Raw genomic sequence first — 23,255 nt, 5'->3', positions numbered from 1 at the left:
CGACAGTCTTTTGCTGTAGGATGCATGTATTTATATCAGGTCACCAGTGTGTAACTCTTGCCGAAAAGTTTTTGAACACCTAGATTTGTACTATGAAGTACTAGTTTACTGTATGAAAGAAAAATACAAAACGATCTTAAAGACGCAATTCCACCAGGAGTGGTAGGCAGTTTTTAATGTATGGTAGAATGCACTGAAGATATACGTTCCAGATTTGCATTCCATTCTTTTTTCAAGGTAGATACCCAAGACATCGATAAGTTTCTTTGTTCAGATCTTTACAGCTTAATGGTAATGGATGAACCAATAATCATTCTAATGTATTGTCAGGTTTACCTCGCAACAACTGTCGAGATATATAATCGATATGTTGAGCTTGTCTAGCACATCGCTTAACAGTGTAATTATAAGCACTTATAACAATACCCCACGGCAGTCAAGGGACGTGCTAGCATTTTTCCAGGGTGGGAAATGGGTAACCCTACTCATCAACATTACTTCTGCATGATACACCGTTTATTAGTCCGTTTTCATCATCGAAAACCGTAAAGACGCCAGTTGTTGAGTTCATATGACAGGATAACTTGAAGGAGCATAAATTAACTACGAAGGCATGTCTCTTGCTTTGGGGGTTATCTAAAAGAACTGACAGTTAAAAGTTGAAGTAGACTAAAAGCACATGAAGAACAAAATCTAAATAATATGAGGACAGTATTGTACTTCATTTACTAAGAAATATAGCTGGGCAATTGTTAGCGAATCGTCCATTTGTAAGTGGAGTCAGATTTTTCATACCTAGTTTTAAATCATTATCATAAGATAGACACAAAGTGAACAAATGAAACCATAAAAAGAAGAATTAGGAATGATAATGTAGCGCTAAATAAGAAAAAAAACGGATGCAATTATTGATTTTTAACAAGTCACTCAATGTTGTTTGAACTGCTTCTATAAAGTATTTGTAAATGATCACTGTCAGCATTATCAATTAAATCTGGCGTACAAATGTTAATAGTAATGCAAGAAGCAGGCGGTTATCTGAGCATAGCTGCAACGGACGGTCGCCATTATCTGTTCTTTGAGCCACGACACCATAAGATCCGCCCAGGTGTCTTTCCCTTTCGCTTAGTTTACCTACTTGAGCATTAAAGTCACCAGCCACTATTACTACATCAAGACGCCTAGGTTTTCGGAGAAGGTCGGTAAGCTTTCTGTAAGATTCGTCTTTTACATCATCTGAGCTACAGTCAGTGGGAGAGTAGGCAGAGACGATGAAGAGGCAACGACGTGTGTCCCTATCTTTCCGAGTCCTTACTGTTCCGTTTAGTCGGACAGCGCACAAACAGCTGTCTACTGAGATCCAGACTAAGAGAGCTAGTTCTGCCCTAGGACTCAATGCTATACCTACGACGGCGATGCCACGGGAAGCAGCATTAGGGCTTCCAGGTACACGAAGTGTGGATCGAGTTGGTTCTTTATTTTGATATGGTGAGGTCAAATGAATGGCGCCACTTGGATCCTGTATGCGCGTTTCAGAGTCGCAGCACATGTCGGTGGCGCGAGATTCTAAAATCCTAGTTAAGGAAGCCTGTTGTCCTATTTGGCATAGTGTTCGGACGTTAAAAGCTCCTACATGTAGTTTAGAGTGTGGTTTCAGGAGACCAGGAGTAACGTCCCGCGTACTCGAATCGTTTGCAGTAGAGGCGCGGGATGATAAGGGAACGTATGAAGGGTTAGTAGTGGAGATAACAGAGTTATTAGGAGGCGTAGGAAGTATTTGATTCTGATCAACATGGTCTCGTGTGCTTTACGGGTGTGAGGGCTGATGTCACTTCCCGGCTGCCCACACAGTGAAAGGGTATTTCTTGAGGAACCTGAAAACGAAGTTGGATTAATGTTGGCCTTAACGACCTGGGAGCGTGACCGCAGAGCCCAAGGGACAACTGCTTGAGGCCGGTCGCGCACGGCCTTTTTGTGAGAGGTTTACGACGTGTTAGCTCCGTTCTTCAAGAGGGCCTCACCGCCGGAGACGGAAATCCGTGAGGTAAGGTGAGGTGTGACATTTTTAGAGTCGACTTTTTCTAACCCTTCTTTCCTTGCGAGAAAACAGCATCGCTGCAGATGCTGGTTGCCTGAGGGAAGCACCTTACTGCTGTCACACCCCTCTACAACCAGCAGTACGACTTCGCCCTCAGACCTCGAGTTGCTTCTTTTAGTCTTACCGTTCTCCAATCGACCTGTCTTGCATGGTAGAACCTAAACGAACACATGTTCCAACCAATATAGCTCGGTTGGGCCATCACGATAGGGAAGCCCTATCACCACGTCAAGGTAGTAGCTACGGTCGAGGAATTTGTATGTGCAACTGATGCTAGAAACTCACATTTTGTGATGAGCACTTCGGTAGTTGCATAAAATGTGCTAATCTCTGTGGTTAAGTCAGCACTCGATTTGACATCCAGCTGTTCATGGAAATTACTGTTTGCTGCTTGCGTATGAAGTTCAGAAATGAATTTTCTGATGTTCAGCTCGTTTTGACTCATCATCTTGAAGAATTTCGCTTTTTTCCTTCTTCCATCTCTTTTTGGTTTAGTATGTAAGGAAAAGAAATGGTGTTTTTTTCTGGAGACACCAAGTCTCTCAAACTATACTTTTTATAATAAATAGACCAAAGGCTGCAAATTATTCTTCCTCAGCACTTTTTCTGGTCACATTAAACTATACTTCAATGCCAAAAACATTCACCAGTACTACTACTTGTAAATTATAAGACAAAACCTCACGATTTTCCAAAAACGATTTTCTATCAATTATGAGTGAACCAGCATGCGAAGACTGAGAGAAACTCTAGTGGTATATGAAAGAGTTTCACTGAGTACGAACACGGCTGGTGAATGTTTTTAAAACGTTGCTGTACTCTAATCACGAAGAAAAAGAAAATGCTCCACACACTCAGGGAGTTGCTCTGATGCTGTCCAAAGTAGCACGAAATGCACTTGTAGGATGGGAATCTCACGGATCCAGAATCATCAAAGCATCATTCAAAACAAAGAAGGAGGGGATCACAATGAATATTATTCAATAATATGCATCCACCAATGATAACAACAACGACGATAAAGATCAGTTCTACGATAGGCTGCAACAAATCATAGCCAAGTGCCAAAGAAAGGACCTCACCATCCTGATGGGAGATCTAAACGCCAAAGTCGGAATGGACAACACTGGATATGAAGATAGCATGGGACGACATGCACTGGGAGAAACAAACGAAAATGGAGAAAGATTTGCAAATCTATGTGCATTCAACAAATTAGTTATCGACGGCACAATATTAACACAAACGCATACAGAAAGCTACATGGGTCTCATTGCATCACACCACAGAGAACCAGATAGATCATATTTATATCAATAAAAGATTCAAAAGGACAGTAGATGACGTGAGAACCAAGTGACGAGCTGATATAGATTCAGATCACCACCTGATGGTTGGCAAGATAGAACTGAAGCTAAACAAGCACTGAACAACATGGGGAACAGTATTACAAAGGTTCAATACAGCCTTCCTTCGAGATACTGACAAACTAAACGAATTCAAGATAACTCTCAACAATAGATTCCAAGCCATACAGGATCGAGTGAAAGAAGAAGAAACGTCTATGGAGGACGACTGAAAAGGAATCAAAGAAGCATTAACTTCAACGTGTCAGGAAGTGCTCGACCGCAACAAGCAACATCAAGACCAATGGGCCTTTACGAGTCCGAAACACGATTCAAGAAACGAAGAAGAAACACAAGAAATTAACAAAAGCGGAACAATAGAAGAGAAAGTCAAGACACAAGTTGAGTACATGGAAGAAAACAAAATTTTTAAAACATTATTTCCCGACATTTTACAACCATCATCTCCCAAGATTAAAAAAACTCAGTAGGAGCATCGATCGTTTTGCGGCAAAATGCTCTAATTTCTGTGATCAACTATTTTGTTTGTTTCTCGAATTGTCTCGTTTCATGGTAGATGGCCAGATTTGCTCTTCAACGGCTGTGCAAACTTAAGTTTTGATGGGACGACACAGTTTGTAGAGAAGGACATAAACATGGACGAAGTGGATAGCGGAAGCAATACATCTACAACGTATTGCTCTAACAAGGTCGTTAAACGCAACAAGCTATTCTACAATCGAACTTCGAATGTTCAGTGATGCTTCAAGGGATAACTGTGGAGCAGTAGGATCTTTATCGCTGACTGGTGAGCGAGAAGATCGAGCTTACCGACCAGTGTTTGCTGAAGCCAGATCAGCACTTATCAAAGTGATAAACGAACCATGTCTTGCTTTGGCAGAGGGAGTTTGCTGGTAAAGATCTCAAAATTAGTCTGTAAATAAATGACCATCACTGTATCCAGGATGGCGTACTAGACCCTTACTTATGGTGCTTTATAATATAAATAATTTTTTTAAGGAGATTTCCAATAATTCTGTTAATAGATTATTGTGCATGCAATTAGAGCATTTTCATTTGTCGCTGTAATAATGCTTTTTCAACAAAGACATATCAACATAGTATTTATTGGACATGTGAATAGTAGAGAGTTCACTATTGCTGAGCATCTGGTGCACAAATGGTGTGGTATTGACAAATATGCTGTCAGTAAGTTGGAGAAAAGGCTTCTGAGATGCATAAAAGCTCTTCTAAGTATGTTTGGATAAATCAAAGCATAAACACAAACGTGTTATCACTTGATACAAGCAGCTACAACGCCGTGGACCCCGGACCATGAGAAACTTATTAATAAGACGGGCTCAACTACAATTACGTTTGCGCCAACCCCGGTTGGTACGGTAACAATATGTTTGACAGGAGGCCGAACGTGGTGTTATATTAATGTGTGTAGGTGATAGAAGTGAAGTATATAAATGGCATCACTAATTCTGATTATACTCTCTTAGAAGCTTTAAATAAAATGGAGCCTTCATTAGTACCATTCCACTTTTGAGCATAGACTCAAATGTAACAACCACCGGTATGAACCAGTGATCAAATGTTCCAAAAATCATAACACGAGTAAACAGGTAGCGATCAGCAGAAGGTATGCCAACAAATATTCAATACTTCAAATATAGTTTGACTGGTTTTTTGTTTCACTAGTACCATCAAATATATGTTGATTCCAACTTTATAAAATTGGAAATGTCATTTTAAAATAGAAGTGTGACTAAGGCTGAAAGAAAAATTTATCTGCAAACGAGGAGACACTAGAAAAATTGGGAGGAAGAACAAGTGCCACCAACAGACTGGAAAGAAGGATATCTCATCAAGATACCAAAAAGACGAGATCTGAGCAAAAGTGAGAACTACAGAGGCATCACACTACTATCGGTACCAGGAAACGTTCTCAACAGTGCCGCTGGACCAGATGAAAGATTCAGTAGACACCCGACTTCCAGATCAACAGACCGGATTCCGTAGGGATCGGTCGTGCACAGACCAAATCGCGACACTAACGATCATCGTTGAGCAATCAATTGAATGGAACTCGTCACTATACATCAACTTCCTTAACTATGAGAAGCTATTTGACAGCATGGATAGGAGAACCTTATGGACTCTTTTTGACACTATGGTGTAGCTGAGATTTTCAAGGTCGTACGGAATTCTTGCGATGGACTACACTGCAAAGTCTTGGATGGTTGGTTGCTAACAGACATATACTAAGTAAAGACCGGTGTCAGACAGAGTTGCTTACCCTCGCGTTTCCTCTTTCTCCTGGTGGTCGACTGGATTATGAAGACCTACACATCTGAGGGGAAGCACGCAATTCAATGGACAGTTCAAAACCAATTAGACGATTTGGTCTTCGCAGATGACCTAACCCTCCTATTCCATACACACGAACTAGTGTAGAAGCAGCCTCTGCATCAGTAGGCCTCAGTATACACAAGGGAAGAAGTAAGGTCCTCAAATACAACAAGGAGAACACCAACCCAATCACATTTGATGGAGAAACTCTGGAAGATGTGGAATCTTTCACGTACCTGGGAAGCATCATTGATGAACAAGGAGGATCCGATGCAGACGTGAAGACAAGGATTGGCAAAGCAAGAACAGCATTCCTACAGCTGAAGAACATATGGAACTCAAAACAACTGTCAACCAATATCAAAGTCAGAATCCTCAATACGAACGTCAAGACAGTTCTACCGTACGGAGCTGGAACTTGTAGAACTACCACAAACATAATCAAAAATGTACAAGTATTTATAAACAATTGTTTATGCAAGACACTCAATGTGCATTGGTTGGATACCATCAACAACAGTCTTCTGTGGGAGAGAACAAACCAACTTCCAGCTGAAGAGGAAATTAAGCAAAGACGTTAGAAGTGGATAGAACATACATTGAGGAAACCAAACTGCATCACGAGGCAAGCTCTAACTTGGAATCCTGAATGGAAACGGAAAAGAGGAATACCAAAGAACACACTAAGTCGGGAAACGGAAGCAGATATGATAAGGATGAATAACAATTGGAAAGGGTTGTCGAGGACAGAGTTGGATGGAGAATGCTGATGGGCTGCCTATGCTCCTTTATGAGGGTAGCAGGAGTATGTAAGAATTAGCTTTGCTATTTATTTTTAAATGGAGGGAGCGAAAACGAATTTCTTAGACGCAACGAAGTCTAACGAAGTATGTCAGGAATTATAGTTCACAGTGTATCATTCATTGCAGGTTCTGACTGTTTCTTGGAAGAATTTGAATTCAGGATATTTGTAACAAACTCAGTATTATCATTACCGTGGTAATAATCTGGATTATGTGTTTTTAGTTATGATCAGAAATCGGAAGACCTATAGACAGGATATACGGTGAGGATAGATTTCATAAATTCTTAACTGTACTAGCTCTAAAACGTATAAAGGCGGCAAAAGTGTGAATTTCGATTTCATATAGAGATTCGACTCAACACTGAAAGTCAACTAAATTTGCGACAGTGAAGTATATATATATATATATATATATATATTTATGTATATATACAGTCGTATAGGTTGGTGATGATTTCATGAACTTTTCAAGTCGAAATCTGAACAACATAATTAACAACGCACATAATTATATTAAGTTCTTTTTCAAAATTCTTCTTAAATTTCGAGCACTGAGAAAAAATTTTCAATTTCCTTTGAATATGATATTATTAAGCAAGATAAACAGCTTACATGACGACATAAAGTAGTTCGAAAAATCGACTTTTATCCAGTGAACGTTAAACAATCGAAACCAGTTCAAAAGACTGCATTAAACGTACGAAACATACAAAATAACTATTAATTTTGGAAGAAAGAATGTAAATAATTTAGTGGTACTTTCAGTTATCAAACATTCCTCCAATCAATATTTGTTACCAGTTATAAGATGAACAGTCCACACTGAGAACTATGTCCTGCAAAACACTTTTCATTATAACTTTAATGAAGGGTATGAATAATAATCATGATAAAGAAATGGCAGTATGCTTGAGCGAAGACAATTAAAATGTTCATGCCATATTCGGAAAACACACGCGTTTTTTCTGAGATAATCGATATTTTAAGTAAACGAAGAAATATAAGACTCTCATTGAATAATAATAATAATAATTTATTTGGAAAAAATGATGGTTAGAAACTGTAGTGGTGGATATCGACAAACGATTGAACTCATGAAGTCAGATAAACAGTTTAACCTAAAATAAAGACGAGAAAGTAAACAAGATAACTTAAAATTATGTTTAACTCGATTCAACAAGCAAAAGACTGCTGTTGAATTAAATGGGTTTATAGTCTTACCGATTTTCCAAATGAAGGGAAATACCAGATGTCAAATACAATACAAGGTATTTCTTCATACTGCGATTTAAATCATTTGGTAAGGGATGGCTAACTTTGAAGCAAGAGTTCTCCGATAATATGAACACGGTTTTCTAACAACTGTTAATTTTTAGTGAGTCTCATGAGTGAGCTTTTATATTTTGCGAAATGTCAGTACATCAGTAGTCCATCGTTATTATTGAAAGTTAGTAATTTTCAACAAAAAAATGTAAAAAATTATGTTTCAGTTTAACGAGCACGAAAGGGAGTACACATGGTGATTCTAATCATTAATTATTTTCAGTTGAACAACCATGAGGGAGTAATCTACTCATTTTGTCTCAAACATTCGATGTGATATGTATATATATGTCAAATTAGGATTGAATACAAAGGTACTTAACTGTAGCATTCAGCTTTGAAAAGCAATGCTAGGATTTTTGGAGTAATCTTTAACATGGAAAAAATCTACTCATTGCCACAAATATATGGGGCGTGCTTTTTGTATTCAATTACTTCGGATTTCTAGTTGCATTTCCAATTTAAAAAATAACCACAGTGGTATAAACACAATGACGACAAGAGTATTATTATATTCAGAATATTATTAATCCAAATAATCAATCGGTCAATCGTCCAATCCAATGCAATAATATTGAATGGATAAAAAAAGTATAATCTGATATATTAATATAAGCAGATAGTTTGTTAGACAGATAAACAAATATTTGTATAAACACCTAAAACGTACATGGATAAAAGAGTTGAGAAATAGCTGTTCAAACAAATACAAAGTAACTAATAGAATTAGAGACCAAGATTTAGTTGTTTAATATTCCTTTACTTTTATTAAAAATATAGGTAAGTACAGACATGTAAATTTATCAAGTTACTGTCTCAACGTAACAGCTATTTGCTAGTTTTTCCAGCTAAAGAGAAAGAGAAGTCAGTAACAATGATGAAGTCCAAAAAGACCAGGTCACTACAGGACCATAAACAATAGCCTCCAAGTAGGAAAATTTGCATGAACTAGATTCAATTTAATGATAATGTTATCAGTTCAACACAATAAGTCAAAACATATTTTGCTTATGGTTTAAATCTAGATTTAAGAAATGCTTATCATCCTTCTTAAACACTTCCAACTGAATATACCCAAATTAGAATTGCGATTAGTACTATCACGACATGAACTTACAGTATCCTCTGAATTTCACAACTAGTAACTAACTCAATACTTTCATAACAAAATGATTGTGAATATTAGAGTATTTGGACAATTAATGCACAGTGAAATGAAGATACGTTAATTTGAAATTTCAGGTCAAACAGAAATATCAAGTTATAAACAACAGAAAATAGCTCACACTTTAAATCCCAACAATCAAAACATCATCGGGTGTGAAAAAACACATGTGAACAGAAATTATTTTCAAAATTGAGTTCAGTAGTCAATACAATGACTTTTCACTTTCAAAACTGTCATCCAGTATATCAATAAACTACCACAAGATAAACGTTGTTAGTTTTAAGCAAGGCTTATTTATTATCAGTCGATTTTATTACACAATAAAACCAGTGATACGATTGAAATATATGTTGATAAACCAGGCGATGGGAAGATATTCATCTGCTGTTAAAGGACTTCTTTTGAAAGTTACTTATAAGGGTAGCCTAAATCCCACAAAGAAGCGTGCAACCCAGTTTTCTCTGCTTCTTTAAGATACGTTTTATCTACTTTACAACTCAATTAAAGAAATTCCGATCACGACTGCACTGTATTTTAAACCATTAATGTCACTAACAGTTGTATTAACTAAATGATATTTACATAAAGATAAATTTTATTAATGGAACTCAGTAATCAAATACAAGTTCCTGCAATTCCCCTTTCGAATACAAATTTCTGTAAGGTATTGGGATATTTTTTTGTGATAAGATCTATAGTAGCTGAGGTGGGTTCCACGTCTGTAGCCAAATGGCTAAGCTCCGAGTACGTCAACTATCAAACTGCCGATAGCAAACGAACTGTGGACGAAGATAAATCCACGAACATCAGACTTATCTCCAATACAATTTAATAGAAAAAAGTATTAAAAATTGTAATAACTTGAATAACATAACCTTTCAATGGATGAAGAAAACGTTAATATGAAACGATTAGGAACTTACTTCATTAACACGATAAGTTCGATAAATTCGACATGATGCTCCACAAAACGTAGAATGGCACCTACGACATGGCAAATGGCACCCAGGACATTCAGATTTTAGACAATCACAACTATATTCTAAAGTTCCTAAAAGGCGGCCACGAGAATCGTATAACGGATGCAACCGACTGTTAATAGTAGATGAAAACAGGAAGTTAACAAATAGACCAGGGGAAATATTTCTTACTAGTGATAAAAAATGCATTCATAGCCAAGCTAGAATAACCTACCTCAGGTCAGAAAAAGAACCCGAAAAATGTACTTTCATCTCGCTCGCATCTCATCCCATTTATCACAATAATAGCCACTGTCTGTTTTATAACTAGAGCAGCAGGACCATAGAGTAGTGAGTACTAATAAAATGATCAGTAAAATTAAGGTAAATGTATTCTTCAAAAAAATCGGCTTCCTGACTTCCTATTCAGCTGACCTCATGAAGAAGCATAGGCAGCCCATCAGCATTCTCCATCCAACTCTGTCCTCGACAACCCTTTCCAATTGTTATTCATCTTTATCATATCTGCTTCCGTTTCCCGACTTAGTGTGTTCTTTGGTATTCCTCTTTTCCGTTTCCATTCAGGATTCCAAGTTAGAGCTTGCCTCGTGATGCAGTTTGGTTTCCTCAATGTATGTTCTATCCACTTCTAACGTCTTTGCTTAATTTCCTCTTCAGCTGGAAGTTGGTTTGTTCTCTCCCACAGAAGACTGTTGTTGATGGTATCCAACCAATGCACATTGAGTGTCTTGCATAAACAATTGTTTATAAATACTTGTACATTTTTGATTATGTTTGTGGTAGTTCTACAAGTTCCAGCTCCGTACGGTAGAACTGTCTTGACGTTCGTATTGAGGATTCTGACTTTGATATTGGTTGACAGTTGTTTTGAGTTCCATATGTTCTTCAGCTGTAGGAATGCTGTTCTTGCTTTGCCAATCCTTGTCTTCACGTCTGCATCGGATCCTCCTTGTTCATCAATGATGCTTCCCAGGTACGTGAAAGATTCCACATCTTCCAGAGTTTCTCCATCAAATGTGATTGGGTTGGTGTTCTCCTTGTTGTATTTGAGGACCTTACTTCTTCCCTTGTGTATACTGAGGCCTACTGATGCAGAGGCTGCTTCTACACTAGTTCGTGTGTATGGAATAGGAGGGTTAGGTCATCTGCGAAGACCAAATCGTCTAATTGGTTTTGAACTGTCCATTGAATTGCGTGCTTCCCTCAGATGTGTAGGTCTTCATAATCCAGTCGACCACCAGGAGAAAGAGGAAACGCGAGGGTAAGCAACTCTGTCTGACACCGGTCTTTACTTAGTATATGTCTGTTAGCAACCAACCATCCAAGACTTTGCAGTGTAGTCCATCGCAAGAATTCCGTACGACCTTGAAAATCTCAGCTACACCATAGTGTCAAAAAAGAGTCCATAAGGTTCTCCTATCCATGCTGTCAAATAGCTTCTCATAGTTAAGGAAGTTGATGTATAGTGACGAGTTCCATTCAATTGATTGCTCAACGATGATCGTTAGTGTCGCGATTTGGTCTGTGCACGACCGATCCCTACGGAATCCGGTCTGTTGATCTGGAAGTCGGGTGTCTACTGAATCTTTCATCTGGTCCAGCGGCACTGTTGAGAACGTTTCCTGGTACCGATAGTAGTGTGATGCCTCTGTAGTTCTCACTTTTGCTCAGATCTCGTCTTTTTGGTATCTTGATGAGATATCCTTCTTTCCAGTCTGTTGGTGGCACTTGTTCTTCCTCCCAATTTTTCTAGTGTCTCCTCGTTTGCAGATAAATTTTTCTTTCAGCCTTAGTCACACTTCTATTTTAAAATGACATTTCCAATTTTATAAAGTTGGAATCAACATATATTTGATGGTACTAGTGAAACAAAAAACCAGTCAAACTATATTTGAAGTATTGAATATTTGTTGGCATACCTTCTGCTGATCGCTACCTGTTTACTCGTGTTATGATTTTTGGAACATTTGATCACTGGTTCATACCGGTGGTTGTTACATTTGAGTCTATGCTCAAAAGTGGAATGGTACTAATGAAGGCTCCATTTTATTTAAAGCTTCTAAGAGAGTATAATCAGAATTAGTGATGCCATTTATATACTTCACTTCTATCACCTACACACATTAATATAACACCACGTTCGGCCTCCTGTCAAACATATTGTTACCGTACCAACCGGGGTTGGCGCAAACGTAATTGTAGTTGAGCCCGTCTTATTAATAAGTTTCTCATGGTCCGGGGTCCACGGCGTTGTAGCTGCTTGTATCAAGTGATAACACGTTTGTGTTTATGCTTTGATTTATCCAAACATACTTAGAAGAGCTTTTATGCATCTCAGAAGCCTTTTCTCCAACTTACTGACAGCATATTTGTCAATACCACACCATTTGTGCACCAGATGCTCAGCAATAGTGAACTCTCTACTATTCACATGTCCAATAAATACTATGTTGATATGTCTTTGTTGAAAAAGCATTATTACAGCGACAAATGAAAATGCTCTAATTGCATGCACAATAATCTATTAACAGAATTATTGGAAATCTCCTTAAAAAAATTATTTATATTATAAAGCACCATAAGTAAGGGTCTAGTACGCCATCCTGGATACAGTGATGGTCATTTATTTACAGACTAATTTTGAGATCTTTACCAGCAAACTCCCTCTGCCAAAGCAAGACATGGTTCGTTTATCACTTTGATAAGTGCTGATCTGGCTTCAGCAAACACTGGTCGGTAAGCTCGATCTTCTCGCTCACCAGTCAGCGATAAAGATCCTACTGCTCCACAGTTATCCCTTGAAGCATCACTGAACATTCGAAGTTCGATTGTAGAATAGCTTGTTGCGTTTAACGACCTTGTTAGAGCAATACGTTGTAGATGTATTGCTTCCGCTATCCACTTCGTCCATGTTTATGTCCTTCTCTACAAACTGTGTCGTCCCATCAAAACTTAAGTTTGCACAGCCGTTGAAGAGCAAATCTGGCCATCTACCATGAAACGAGACAATTCGAGAAACAAACAAAATAGTTGATCACAGAAATTAGAGCATTTTGCCGCAAAACGATCGATGCTCCTACTGAGTTTTTTTAATCTTGGGAGATGATGGTTGTAAAACGTAGGGAAATTATTTTTAAAATGTGGTCTTCGAATAGTACCAGGCTGAATATTTCCGAAAGGAAATACGTTGAACGGATGCTGATTGTTAAATGTGACCTGCAGATCATTTGATATAATATGATAAAAGTTTTTAGCAAGTATAAGATAGAATGAATCTCAAACTTTGCGAGCAAATGCATAATAGATAGCGAGAGAATTTCATGCTGTGTAAGACGAAATGAGTACTCACAAAGGGATATGAACGAGGACAAAAATATGATCGACTTCCACATATTGATTCGCGAGAGTCAGGCTTATTCTGTAGCTAGCCGGAGCTGGCTATTCTAAAAAGCTTGACCCAAGGAATGCTTGGCGCAAACAGGTCAAAACATGGCATTACGTATATGATAAGTAGTAACATTCTGGTCATGAATAGTGGGCACATCCTCAAAGTTCGTGATCGAGGACCTCGTTCCAAAGATGGAACAAGTGGAAACGCACCTCTCGAATATGATTAACGAGAAATGATCGGCCGTCCATTTTTGTAACCAGTGGCCTGTGTTAGTCATAATGGTATTTTGGGTCCTGCATGAGGTTATAGTGGTTCTGTAAACGGAGGTTAAATTAATCAAGGCGGATATAGTGCATTCAAGAAACGGAAATGTAGAGGCATAAATTAAACTGCACAGGGCGGTTTCGGTGAACTTGGACAAGGTGAACAGGGAAACATGACTTCTGGAGGATACGGTGGAAGTCAGTGTGAATACAGTGAAACGAAGAGTGGTCGAAATCCTTTTCGCAATAGTTGTGGAGGTATGACATTTGGATAAAATGTCGGAGAAAAGGTCGGCCAGTGGAATGTTGGTTTGTGCTGAACACTTCCTTGGATTTAAATTTTGTAAAATACACGTAAGTAATATTCTGAAAAATCTGGAGATAAGACAGTCTGACTCCAATCGATCTTGTGTGCATTATCCGAGTGAACCCAACAATAATTTACGGAGATAAAACCACTAACAACAGTTAATATTGAGCGCGAACAAATGCCAGAATGACCAATACAGTTTTCTCGGACAGTTGCAATCACATCGGTCAATAAGAAAAGAACGAGTTAGCAACCAACTGATGAAATATGAGGACGAAATAGTTCAACAAACAACGGATCCCAGACCCGTCTAATTACAACGACTATACGTGAAGATTCGGTAGATTATCTACCTAGTCATTGCATTGACATTCATTTGATTAAACAGTAGCCGACTCATAGTACATACAACTAGATTTCCAGAAATGCAAAATTCAAAACACTTGGGTTTATAAAGCGATATTTTCAAAGAGCATAATTCGAAAACAATGAATTGATTCATGATGAACGAAGAAAACCAAAAATATTGTATTTTAAAGTGTTGTACAATAACCAGAAGACGATTGTCCAATAATAAAGTATCCAGATATTGAAGGATATTGGATGACTTAAATGGTCTTCAAATGAATAATATAATTTCCCTCATTCTTGTTATGGGGTAATCATACAAACACAAGTGTAGAATGTTTAAAAAAATTTATGTGTGAACAGATTGTTCGAAATGTATTGCGCAAGTATATCACATAATTCTGATAAACTACGTCTTCTCATTGCATTATCGAAATTTATCAAAGGGACTAATTGTTTTAAATTTATAAAACGTTTATGCCAATCAAATGTATACAACAACACATCCTGAAGCTAAAAAAATAAAACTGTTAGTGGCTCAGAATTACAATGGAAATTGACTATCATAAGACATTAATTTACTCTGATGATTTGTGACCAGATTTAACGGTCATTTGTCTGCGAACACTCCGTGTCATATTTGCTTCGGACCAACCGACTTCTAGTTCTTCCATCTGTCTACCTGGGTTAGTGAATTTTAGACGATCAAGTTCTCGACTATCAATGGAAGGAGTGACGATAATGCTGTTCGGGTCGTCAATATGATTTTTTCTAACCGGACTGCAATTTTGGTGATCTCCGGAACAAGATTTACGAGCTTTGGAAATCCGTTTAGCCGACAACTGAAGTGGTAGATTCCCTGATGGCGAAGGATATTCCTCACTAGATGCCATAGTCCTTAAAAAGTGAAACAAACACAAATTAAAGTTCCTAACAGATTCTGAAAATAAAAAAGATACATATGGCTAACTTACAACTAGTACTTGACTAGATTAAGTTTCGAAATAGAAGAAACCTTTATTCTAATATCTTGGTGACAATATGAAAGCAGGATCAGCTAAAGGCTCCGACTACGGATTCACATAAACATATTCACGTGAAATCTGATAAGAAAAATGAACCAGCTTTACTTGTTAGGTGGGCAATATTCAATCCAAATAACCTGATGCTTCTCTTAGTGCAAAATATTTTTGTTTAATTATGAATAATCCTATTGCTGAGTCTTTAGTGGAATGAATTGAAGTGTACCGAGTGTACGAAATCTTGGAGTGAAGTTAAACCACGAACTGAAACTTTAATTAAATAAACGTTGGTCATTTACAGTACATAGAGGTTAAGAAAGCGGGATTAATCGTATTCGACTGGGAGCAAAAACATTTATTGGTTCTAAAGGTACTAACGTTAGTGTACCTCAAAGTTTCATTCACAGAAGATTTATTGTTACTAAAAGATGGTTGTTTTGCATAGTCAACTATTTTGAAGATATGTTTTATTAAAAATTATAAGTGTACGATTAATCTTGATTTCAGACTTTTAAACATCCAATTTCAGAAGGTTTGAGAGAAGGAGATGAATCCTGATGGCCGATGACTCCTAGCTTCAGTTAATGGTGTACATGGTCAGAAGTCCCAAATTACGACGAAACAATTGTTAAGCAGCTTCGTCAACGGTATCGGTTTGGAAAAGCACGATAGTCCTGTAGAGTATTACTTCATACTGCGACACCATGTCATACACCGACCACACCTCCGCTTTCCCCAACAAGTCTCAGCGTTGGCAAATGATGCACGACATGGGACGACATTCGTAATGCATATCCAGGCCACTAAAGTCGCTGTTTCAAGATGGTGACACCAATCGGATTGTTGTCACTACAATCGAACACACATCCCCGAACTTCTGTGTTCCTAGCATGGTGTTGCCACTGAATGTCAGAAATCTTTAGAGACAACGATAATCACTTAAGATCCTCAACTCGGAAGCCAGGTTTCACAACCATACAGCAGAACGCGTTGTAAACTCGACCTTTTACAACAAGACCAACATCGCGAAGGCACCAGAGATGCCCCAGTTTGAGATAAGCCACTCTGTATTTCACTATACGTAAATTAGTATCATCACCTGAACTTAAACAGCTACCCGAATTCACGGACTTCTCGACTACATCTAACCGCCCACTCCCAAGAGTGAGTGCAGGTACAGGCTCCTGTCAGTCCCGTAGATGTGTTTTGCACTTAGGTGCAGAGCACGTACCATACCTACGGACACTTCCAACCAAGTGCGGATCGCATGGCATAGATATCCTCGCACAGTAAGACTACATCATCCGCATACTCAACGTGGAAGAGTCTTTCTTCAGGTAACAGATACGCATCACCACTACATACTTCTATCAGAGCTGTTTTCAGAATGTGACTTTAGGCAGAGTTGGACATGAATAATGAGATCGGGCAACTCTGACTAACCCAACTACTCGGATGGAGTTAGGTGGAGAGGTAGTTGCATGCTTTCACACTGACTGAGGTGATTCTACACAGTGTCTTCAATATGTTAATGAGCTTCACAAGCACACCCTTTTTCGACAAACAATAACAGAGGACAGTGCTGTTCAATGAATAAAAGGCGACCCTGATATCGGGGAAAAAACGATGCTTCGCCTTCAATAAGTACGACGGTGATCTGACATTTAGCGGAGCATGAACATATGATCAACACATCCTCAACCAGAACAAAACTAACCTGTTCCTCTCGAATCAATCATTCGAGGGTTCTGAATAATATGTCGATAATTTGGACCCGATTGGAAGTAGACTTACCGTCCAATAGTTGTTGCGCAGATGACGTGAGCCATTCTAAAGTTAGGGAACTGTCGCTTAATTCCAGGATATCGAAACATTCTAATTCCCAAACACTTCGAAACAATCTAGTCAGTTTCATGACTAGAGGTTCTCGACCGTCCTTAAAAAGGCCTGAAAGTAAATCTTCTGGGTTTTATGACAATGTTATTCGGATGCTGAGAATTCTATATTGTACCAAAATATGATATTGAATAAAGCCATCAATAATAATAATGCTGGAGTTCCATGAAAACTTCTGAATCGTTAGGAGAATCAGTCGTCGTTGGCAATGGAGGACAAGACGGTCTGACCGATTCCGCCAAAGCAGCAGACGACCTGAACTGCTCCTTGAAGAACTAAGTCCATCTCCTAAGACACTGGTGGGTGATATTGATTGGCACCCTATCAGCTTCATATGTTATTTCCCTCACACAGCATTTCTTGCTGCCAGTGGTTCGGACGAGTTGGAAGAGCTTCCGGTAGTTATCAGATGCAAACGCTTCTTTCGACTAGATAGCACGCTCCAACCACCAGGCTTCTCGATCCTTACGCAAAATTAGCACGATTTCTTCATGTAAGGTCCCATCTCAAACTCGTGGTTAGTGGGAGTAGACCGATTCGCCTCAAGGAGTTATAAGGAGCCTATTTAAACCTCGAACAACTTTAATCACCACTTTTTGTTGCGTCATGCGAATACAGCCAGTGCTCATCTATAAATTTTCGTAAGTTGATAACTAGCCTTGCACATAGCTCAGTTCGATATTTGACTGGAACGGAAGCTGAAGCCGGCTTGTTTACAACAATCCATTTGATGAACTTGGCCAATAGAACGTAAGATTTTCGCAAACGAGGGCATGATTGGATTCCAGGTAGGTGCTCCAATAGGAGCGGCAGTCTTTTACACGACCACGCCTGCGGTAGCTGATCGCGATGTCATCAAACTGAGTCCAATGCTGAGATGCAGAGGGGGGACTCCAGGTAGCGCATTAGCAATGACTGTCCCGAAAGTTAGTAGTGGCCATAGACAGGTTGTGGTCTGCATATAGCTACAGGTGTAGGTCACCGTTATCTGACTTGCGACCAACGATTCGGCCTTGGCTATCCAAACGACTCTTCTGCGTCTAGAACCGCCACCTGTGCACTTACATCTCCGGCTAACACCTCAGTATCTACCGAACACGCTCCTCGGAGATTGCTTAACTGGTGGTAGGGCTCATCTTTGGTTGATTCCAGGTTGTGATCTGTCGGGATGTAGGCTGCGATAACGAACAGACAGTTTCTCACACCGGTCTCTTCGCATTTTGATAGAGCTTTTGGATCTAACGGCAGATAATCGACCATTTGGAGAGGTCCAATCGATTAGTGCTGCCTTTGCTATGGTGCTTAATGAGACACCAACGCCAGCCAAACCGGATGAAGATACCTCTTAGTCCCCAGATAAATGCATGTGAAATAAGCCTGTCGAACCAACATATGGAGAGTGAATTCGCGGAACGCTGCTGGTCTTAACTACAGGTATCGGATAGACAACAAACATAGATATTGAGACGCTTCGAAGACATAGCCAACCTTAACTATTGTCTGATCTACATTAGTGTGCGGACGTTGAAGGAGTTAGTTTGAGTGATTCACGTAGCTTCAGAAAGACTGGTTAAGGATCCGTATTCGGTAGTAGCAGTCGACTTCTAACCAGTTAGTGAATTGAGTTCGAGTAGATAGGACATGTTGGAAAATAAAAGTAAACACGGAATGAAGATAAAACGGAAGAGAGGAATAAGGAGTTGTGAAATGAATTTGTAATTAGGTACTTACGATGGACATTTAGGTAGGTAACGAGAGCGAGCAAAAGTGGTCTTTTTATTGATATTCATATTCGTAGTTGTGTTCATTACTTTATTAACCTACAAAAACCTAAGATGTTTTCTTCGGATCGAGAAATTATATTAATTGGTATATGAAGAGAAACCAAACATCTTGAATATCAATTATCTCAAACATCTGAAGGTTAATTATCAAAACATGGACAACAAAGAATACATTATTATGTTGCAAACAGAACTTAACTTAACTAAATCCATGATTTACTAAGACAAAACCGGAGTCATATTCAGCTTTTCAGTTCATATAATTAAAATAACACATGACGCATAACTTCTAAGGATTACGGAAATTACATTAGATTCTGAACAATCTACAACTAAAACACAGCATAATGAACATCTGTCTTAGTCAAACAACGTAAAAACCAACATAATCTGTTACCTAATCCCAAAATAAACGTTAGCATTCGCTTGATTGTAACATTACTTATGGTATATTGAAAAACTAAGTTGAGAAAAATGTAAGTTGCTCAACACATAAATCACTAAAAACGAAAGTCATTCAAACAACTCCTGTTTTCAAGGAAGAAGATATGTTTATGAGTGAATAGGAACAAAAGAAATATAAATAAAATAGTAATAGCATGTGATAATGTACTTGAAATATAAAAAAGTCGTATTGACTCAAACTGATATGTATTAATCAATGAAGTTAACAAACAATCATTTTAAATGATAGTGAAGAATAAATGACACAATCATTTCTCTCATGTCTTCAATAAAGAAACCCCAACACACTTTAAGGAAGCAATGACCTCAATAGTTCAGTGAATCAGTACATTAGGATGTGGAAAGACATTAGATAAATGATATGAGATTAATATTTTGAGTAAAATAATGATTACTTGCAGTATTACAGCGTGAACAAATATTAGACACACTATAAGATATTGATGAGCAGCTAATTCAGTGCCAGAATCAGTTGCAGTTTTAATTAACTCTTGCATTACACCAACCAGCTTAAAAGGAAAAATTGCTGGCAACATATGGCCGAATAAATTCAGAACTTCAGTTGTAACAGTCTTCGTGGAGTGTTCCTATTTAGTAGCGAAAAAAGATTATGTGCTTTTAGCGTCATATGTACAATTGAGAACACTATGAACACTACATTAACTTTATAAAAACATACCAATTTTTATAAACAAAGACCAACAAGTACTATGAGACAAAGCAAAAGGAATCCATGATCAAGGCTCTTAATCTCCCCCATAAGCATTAATTTTATAAGTTAATTCACAATTTTGTGTAAAAAAATCCAGAAAACAGCTTGGTTTACTGGTAAAGAATAGTCATGACTATTCTTCACGACCGTAGCTGCTACCTTGACGTGGTGATAGGGCTTCCCTATCGTGATGGCCCAACCGAGCTATATTGGTTGGAACATGTGTTCGTTTAGGTTCTACCATGCAAGACAGGTCGATTGGAGAACGGTAAGACTAAAAGAAGCAACTCGAGGTCTGAGGGCGAAGTCGTACTGCTGGTTGTAGAGGGGTGTGACAGCAGTAAGGTGCTTCCCTCAGGCAACCAGCATCTGCAGCGATGCTGTTTTCTCGCAAGGAAAGAAGGGTTAGAAAAAGTCGACTCTAAAAATGTCACACCTCACCTTACCTCACGGATTCCCGTCTCCGGCGGTGAGGCCCTCTTGAAGAACGGAGCTAACACGTCGTAAACCTCTCACAAAAAGGCCGTGCGCGACCGGCCTCAAGCAGTTGTCCCTTGGGCTCTGCGGTCACGCTCCCAGGTCGTTAAGGCCAACATTAATCCAACTTCGTTTTCAGGTTCCTCAAGAAATACCCTTTCACTGTGTGGGCAGCCGGGAAGTGACATCAGCCCTCACACCCGTAAAGCACACGAGACCATGTTGATCAGAATCAAATACTTCCTACGCCTCCTAATAACTCTGTTATCTCCACTACTAACCCTTCATACGTTCCCTTATCATCCCGCGCCTCTACTGCAAACGATTCGAGTACGCGGGACGTTACTCCTGGTCTCCTGAAACCACACTCTAAACTACATGTAGGAGCTTTTAACGTCCGAACACTATGCCAAATAGGACAACAGGCTTCCTTAACTAGGATTTTAGAATCTCGCGCCACCGACATGTGCTGCGACTCTGAAACGCGCATACAGGATCCAAGTGGCGCCATTCATTTGACCTCACCATATCAAAATAAAGAACCAACTCGATCCACACTTCGTGTACCTGGAAGCCCTAATGCTGCTTCCCGTGGCATCGCCGTCGTAGGTATAGCATTGAGTCCTAGGGCAGAACTAGCTCTCTTAGTCTGGATCTCAGTAGACAGCTGTTTGTGCGCTGTCCGACTAAACGGAACAGTAAGGACTCGGAAAGATAGGGACACACGTCGTTGCCTCTTCATCGTCTCTGCCTACTCTCCCACTGACTGTAGCTCAGATGATGTAAAAGACGAATCTTACAGAAAGCTTACCGACCTTCTCCGAAAACCTAGGCGTCTTGATGTAGTAATAGTGGCTGGGGACTTTAATGCTCAAGTAGGTAAACTAAGCGAAAGGGAAAGACACCTGGGCGGATCTTATGGTGTCGTGGCTCAAAGAACAGATAATGGCGACCGTCCGTTGCAGCTATGCTCAGATAACCGCTTGTTCCTTGCAAATACTAACTTTAAGCATTAGGAAAAACATCTTTTTTGACACGGCAACCCCCTAATTCGTCACAACGTTGGACCTCAATACATCACATCGCTATCAGCCACCGATGGAGGGGTTCCATAGAAGACTGTCACTTATTTTAGAGCACATGCCTGGATTCAGATCAAGCTCTAGTGCGGGCGCATATCTGTCTGCATCTTACTGGACGTAGGAAAGACACTGCAAGGAAACCTCTTATGATCCTGCTTAATGATAGTCAAGCTAAGAATATATTTCAGGAACAACTAGAAAAACAGTTAGGCAGCCATGTATGTGATACCCACCCCGAGGCATCTTGGAATGATATCCGAAAAGCTGTGGAAACAGCAGTGATATTTTCTAGTAAAGTGAACCATAAGGTTAGGAAGAAACACTGGATCTCAGCAGCATCTACCGCACTGGTAGATGCTCGAAAACTAATTCCATCTGGCTCTCAACATGATGAAGAGCAGAGTCAGCTTAAGCGCAGGCTGACAAGAAGCCTACGCAATGATCGCGAACACTGGTGGGTAGCGAAAGCAAGAGAGATGGAAAAGGCGGCGGCATGTAGCAGCAGTCTCTGCATCAGTAGGCCTCAGCATACACAAAGGGAAAACCAAGGTCCTCAAATTCAAAGCGGAGAACAGCAATCCAATCACCCTTGATGGCGAAACTCTGGAAGATGTAGAATCCTTCACATATCTGGGAAGCATCGTCGATAGACATGGAGGTTCAGATGCAGACGTAAAGGCGAGGATTGGCAAAGCAAGGGCCGCATTCCTACAATTGAAGAACATATGGAACTCAAAACAACTTTCAACCAATATCAAAGTGAGAATCTTCAATACGAACGTCAAGGCAATTCTACTGTATGGAGCTGAAACTTGGAGAACTACAACAACCACAATCAAGAAAGTACAAGTATTTATAAATAGCTGTCTACGCAAGATACTCAACATCCATTGGCCGGATACCATCAGCAATAGCCTTGTGTGGGAGAGAACAAACCAACTTCCAGCTGAAGAGGAAATTAGGAAAAGACGATGGAAACGGATAGGACATACATTACGCAAATCGTCAAACTGCATCACGAGGCAAGCTCTAACTTGGAATCCTGAAGGGAAGCGGAAAAGAGGAAGGCCAAAGAACACGTTACGTCGGATAATAGAAGCAGATATGAAAAGGATGAATTACAACTGGAAGGAGCTGGAAAGGATTGCCCAGGACAGGGTTGGATGGAGAATGCTGGTGAGCGACCTATGCTCCTTCACGAGGAGTAACAGGTGTAAGTAAGTAAGTAATAGGAAATAGCAGACAATTGTTCAGACTTGTTAAGGAAACCGGTATTAGGAAACCGACTGTTAGCGAAACACTCTCAGAGAAAGATGGACATATTATACATTCTCAATCCAGGAGATTGGACCGATGGGCAGAACACTTTATGGATCAGTTCAACTGGCCTTCAGCCACACTTCGGTTTCCCACGATCGGTAGTCAAC

General features: G+C 39.3%; 1 protein-coding gene across 1 annotated transcript; it reads right to left on the bottom strand.

Moving 5' to 3' along the window:
* Positions 1–7,026: 7,026 nt before the first annotated feature.
* ARL14EP (ARL14 effector protein) lies at positions 7,027–22,401 on the bottom strand. The gene is made up of 3 exons (XM_051210877.1): positions 14,973–22,401; positions 10,022–10,190; positions 7,027–7,725 (listed from the first exon to the last, which is right to left on the bottom strand). Exons 1-3 carry the CDS (start codon positions 15,281–15,283, stop codon positions 7,708–7,710), a joined length of 498 nt encoding a protein of 165 aa, XP_051070894.1. The 5' UTR covers positions 15,284–22,401; the 3' UTR covers positions 7,027–7,707.
* Positions 22,402–23,255: the final 854 nt, after the last annotated feature.

The sequence above is a fragment of the Schistosoma haematobium genome, chromosome ZW (assembly GCF_000699445.3).
Source record: "Schistosoma haematobium chromosome ZW, whole genome shotgun sequence".
Taxonomy (NCBI): Eukaryota; Metazoa; Platyhelminthes; class Trematoda; order Strigeidida; family Schistosomatidae; genus Schistosoma; species Schistosoma haematobium.
The sequence above is the reverse complement of the archived record's forward strand: the minus strand, read 5'-3'. Positions and strand labels throughout refer to the sequence as shown.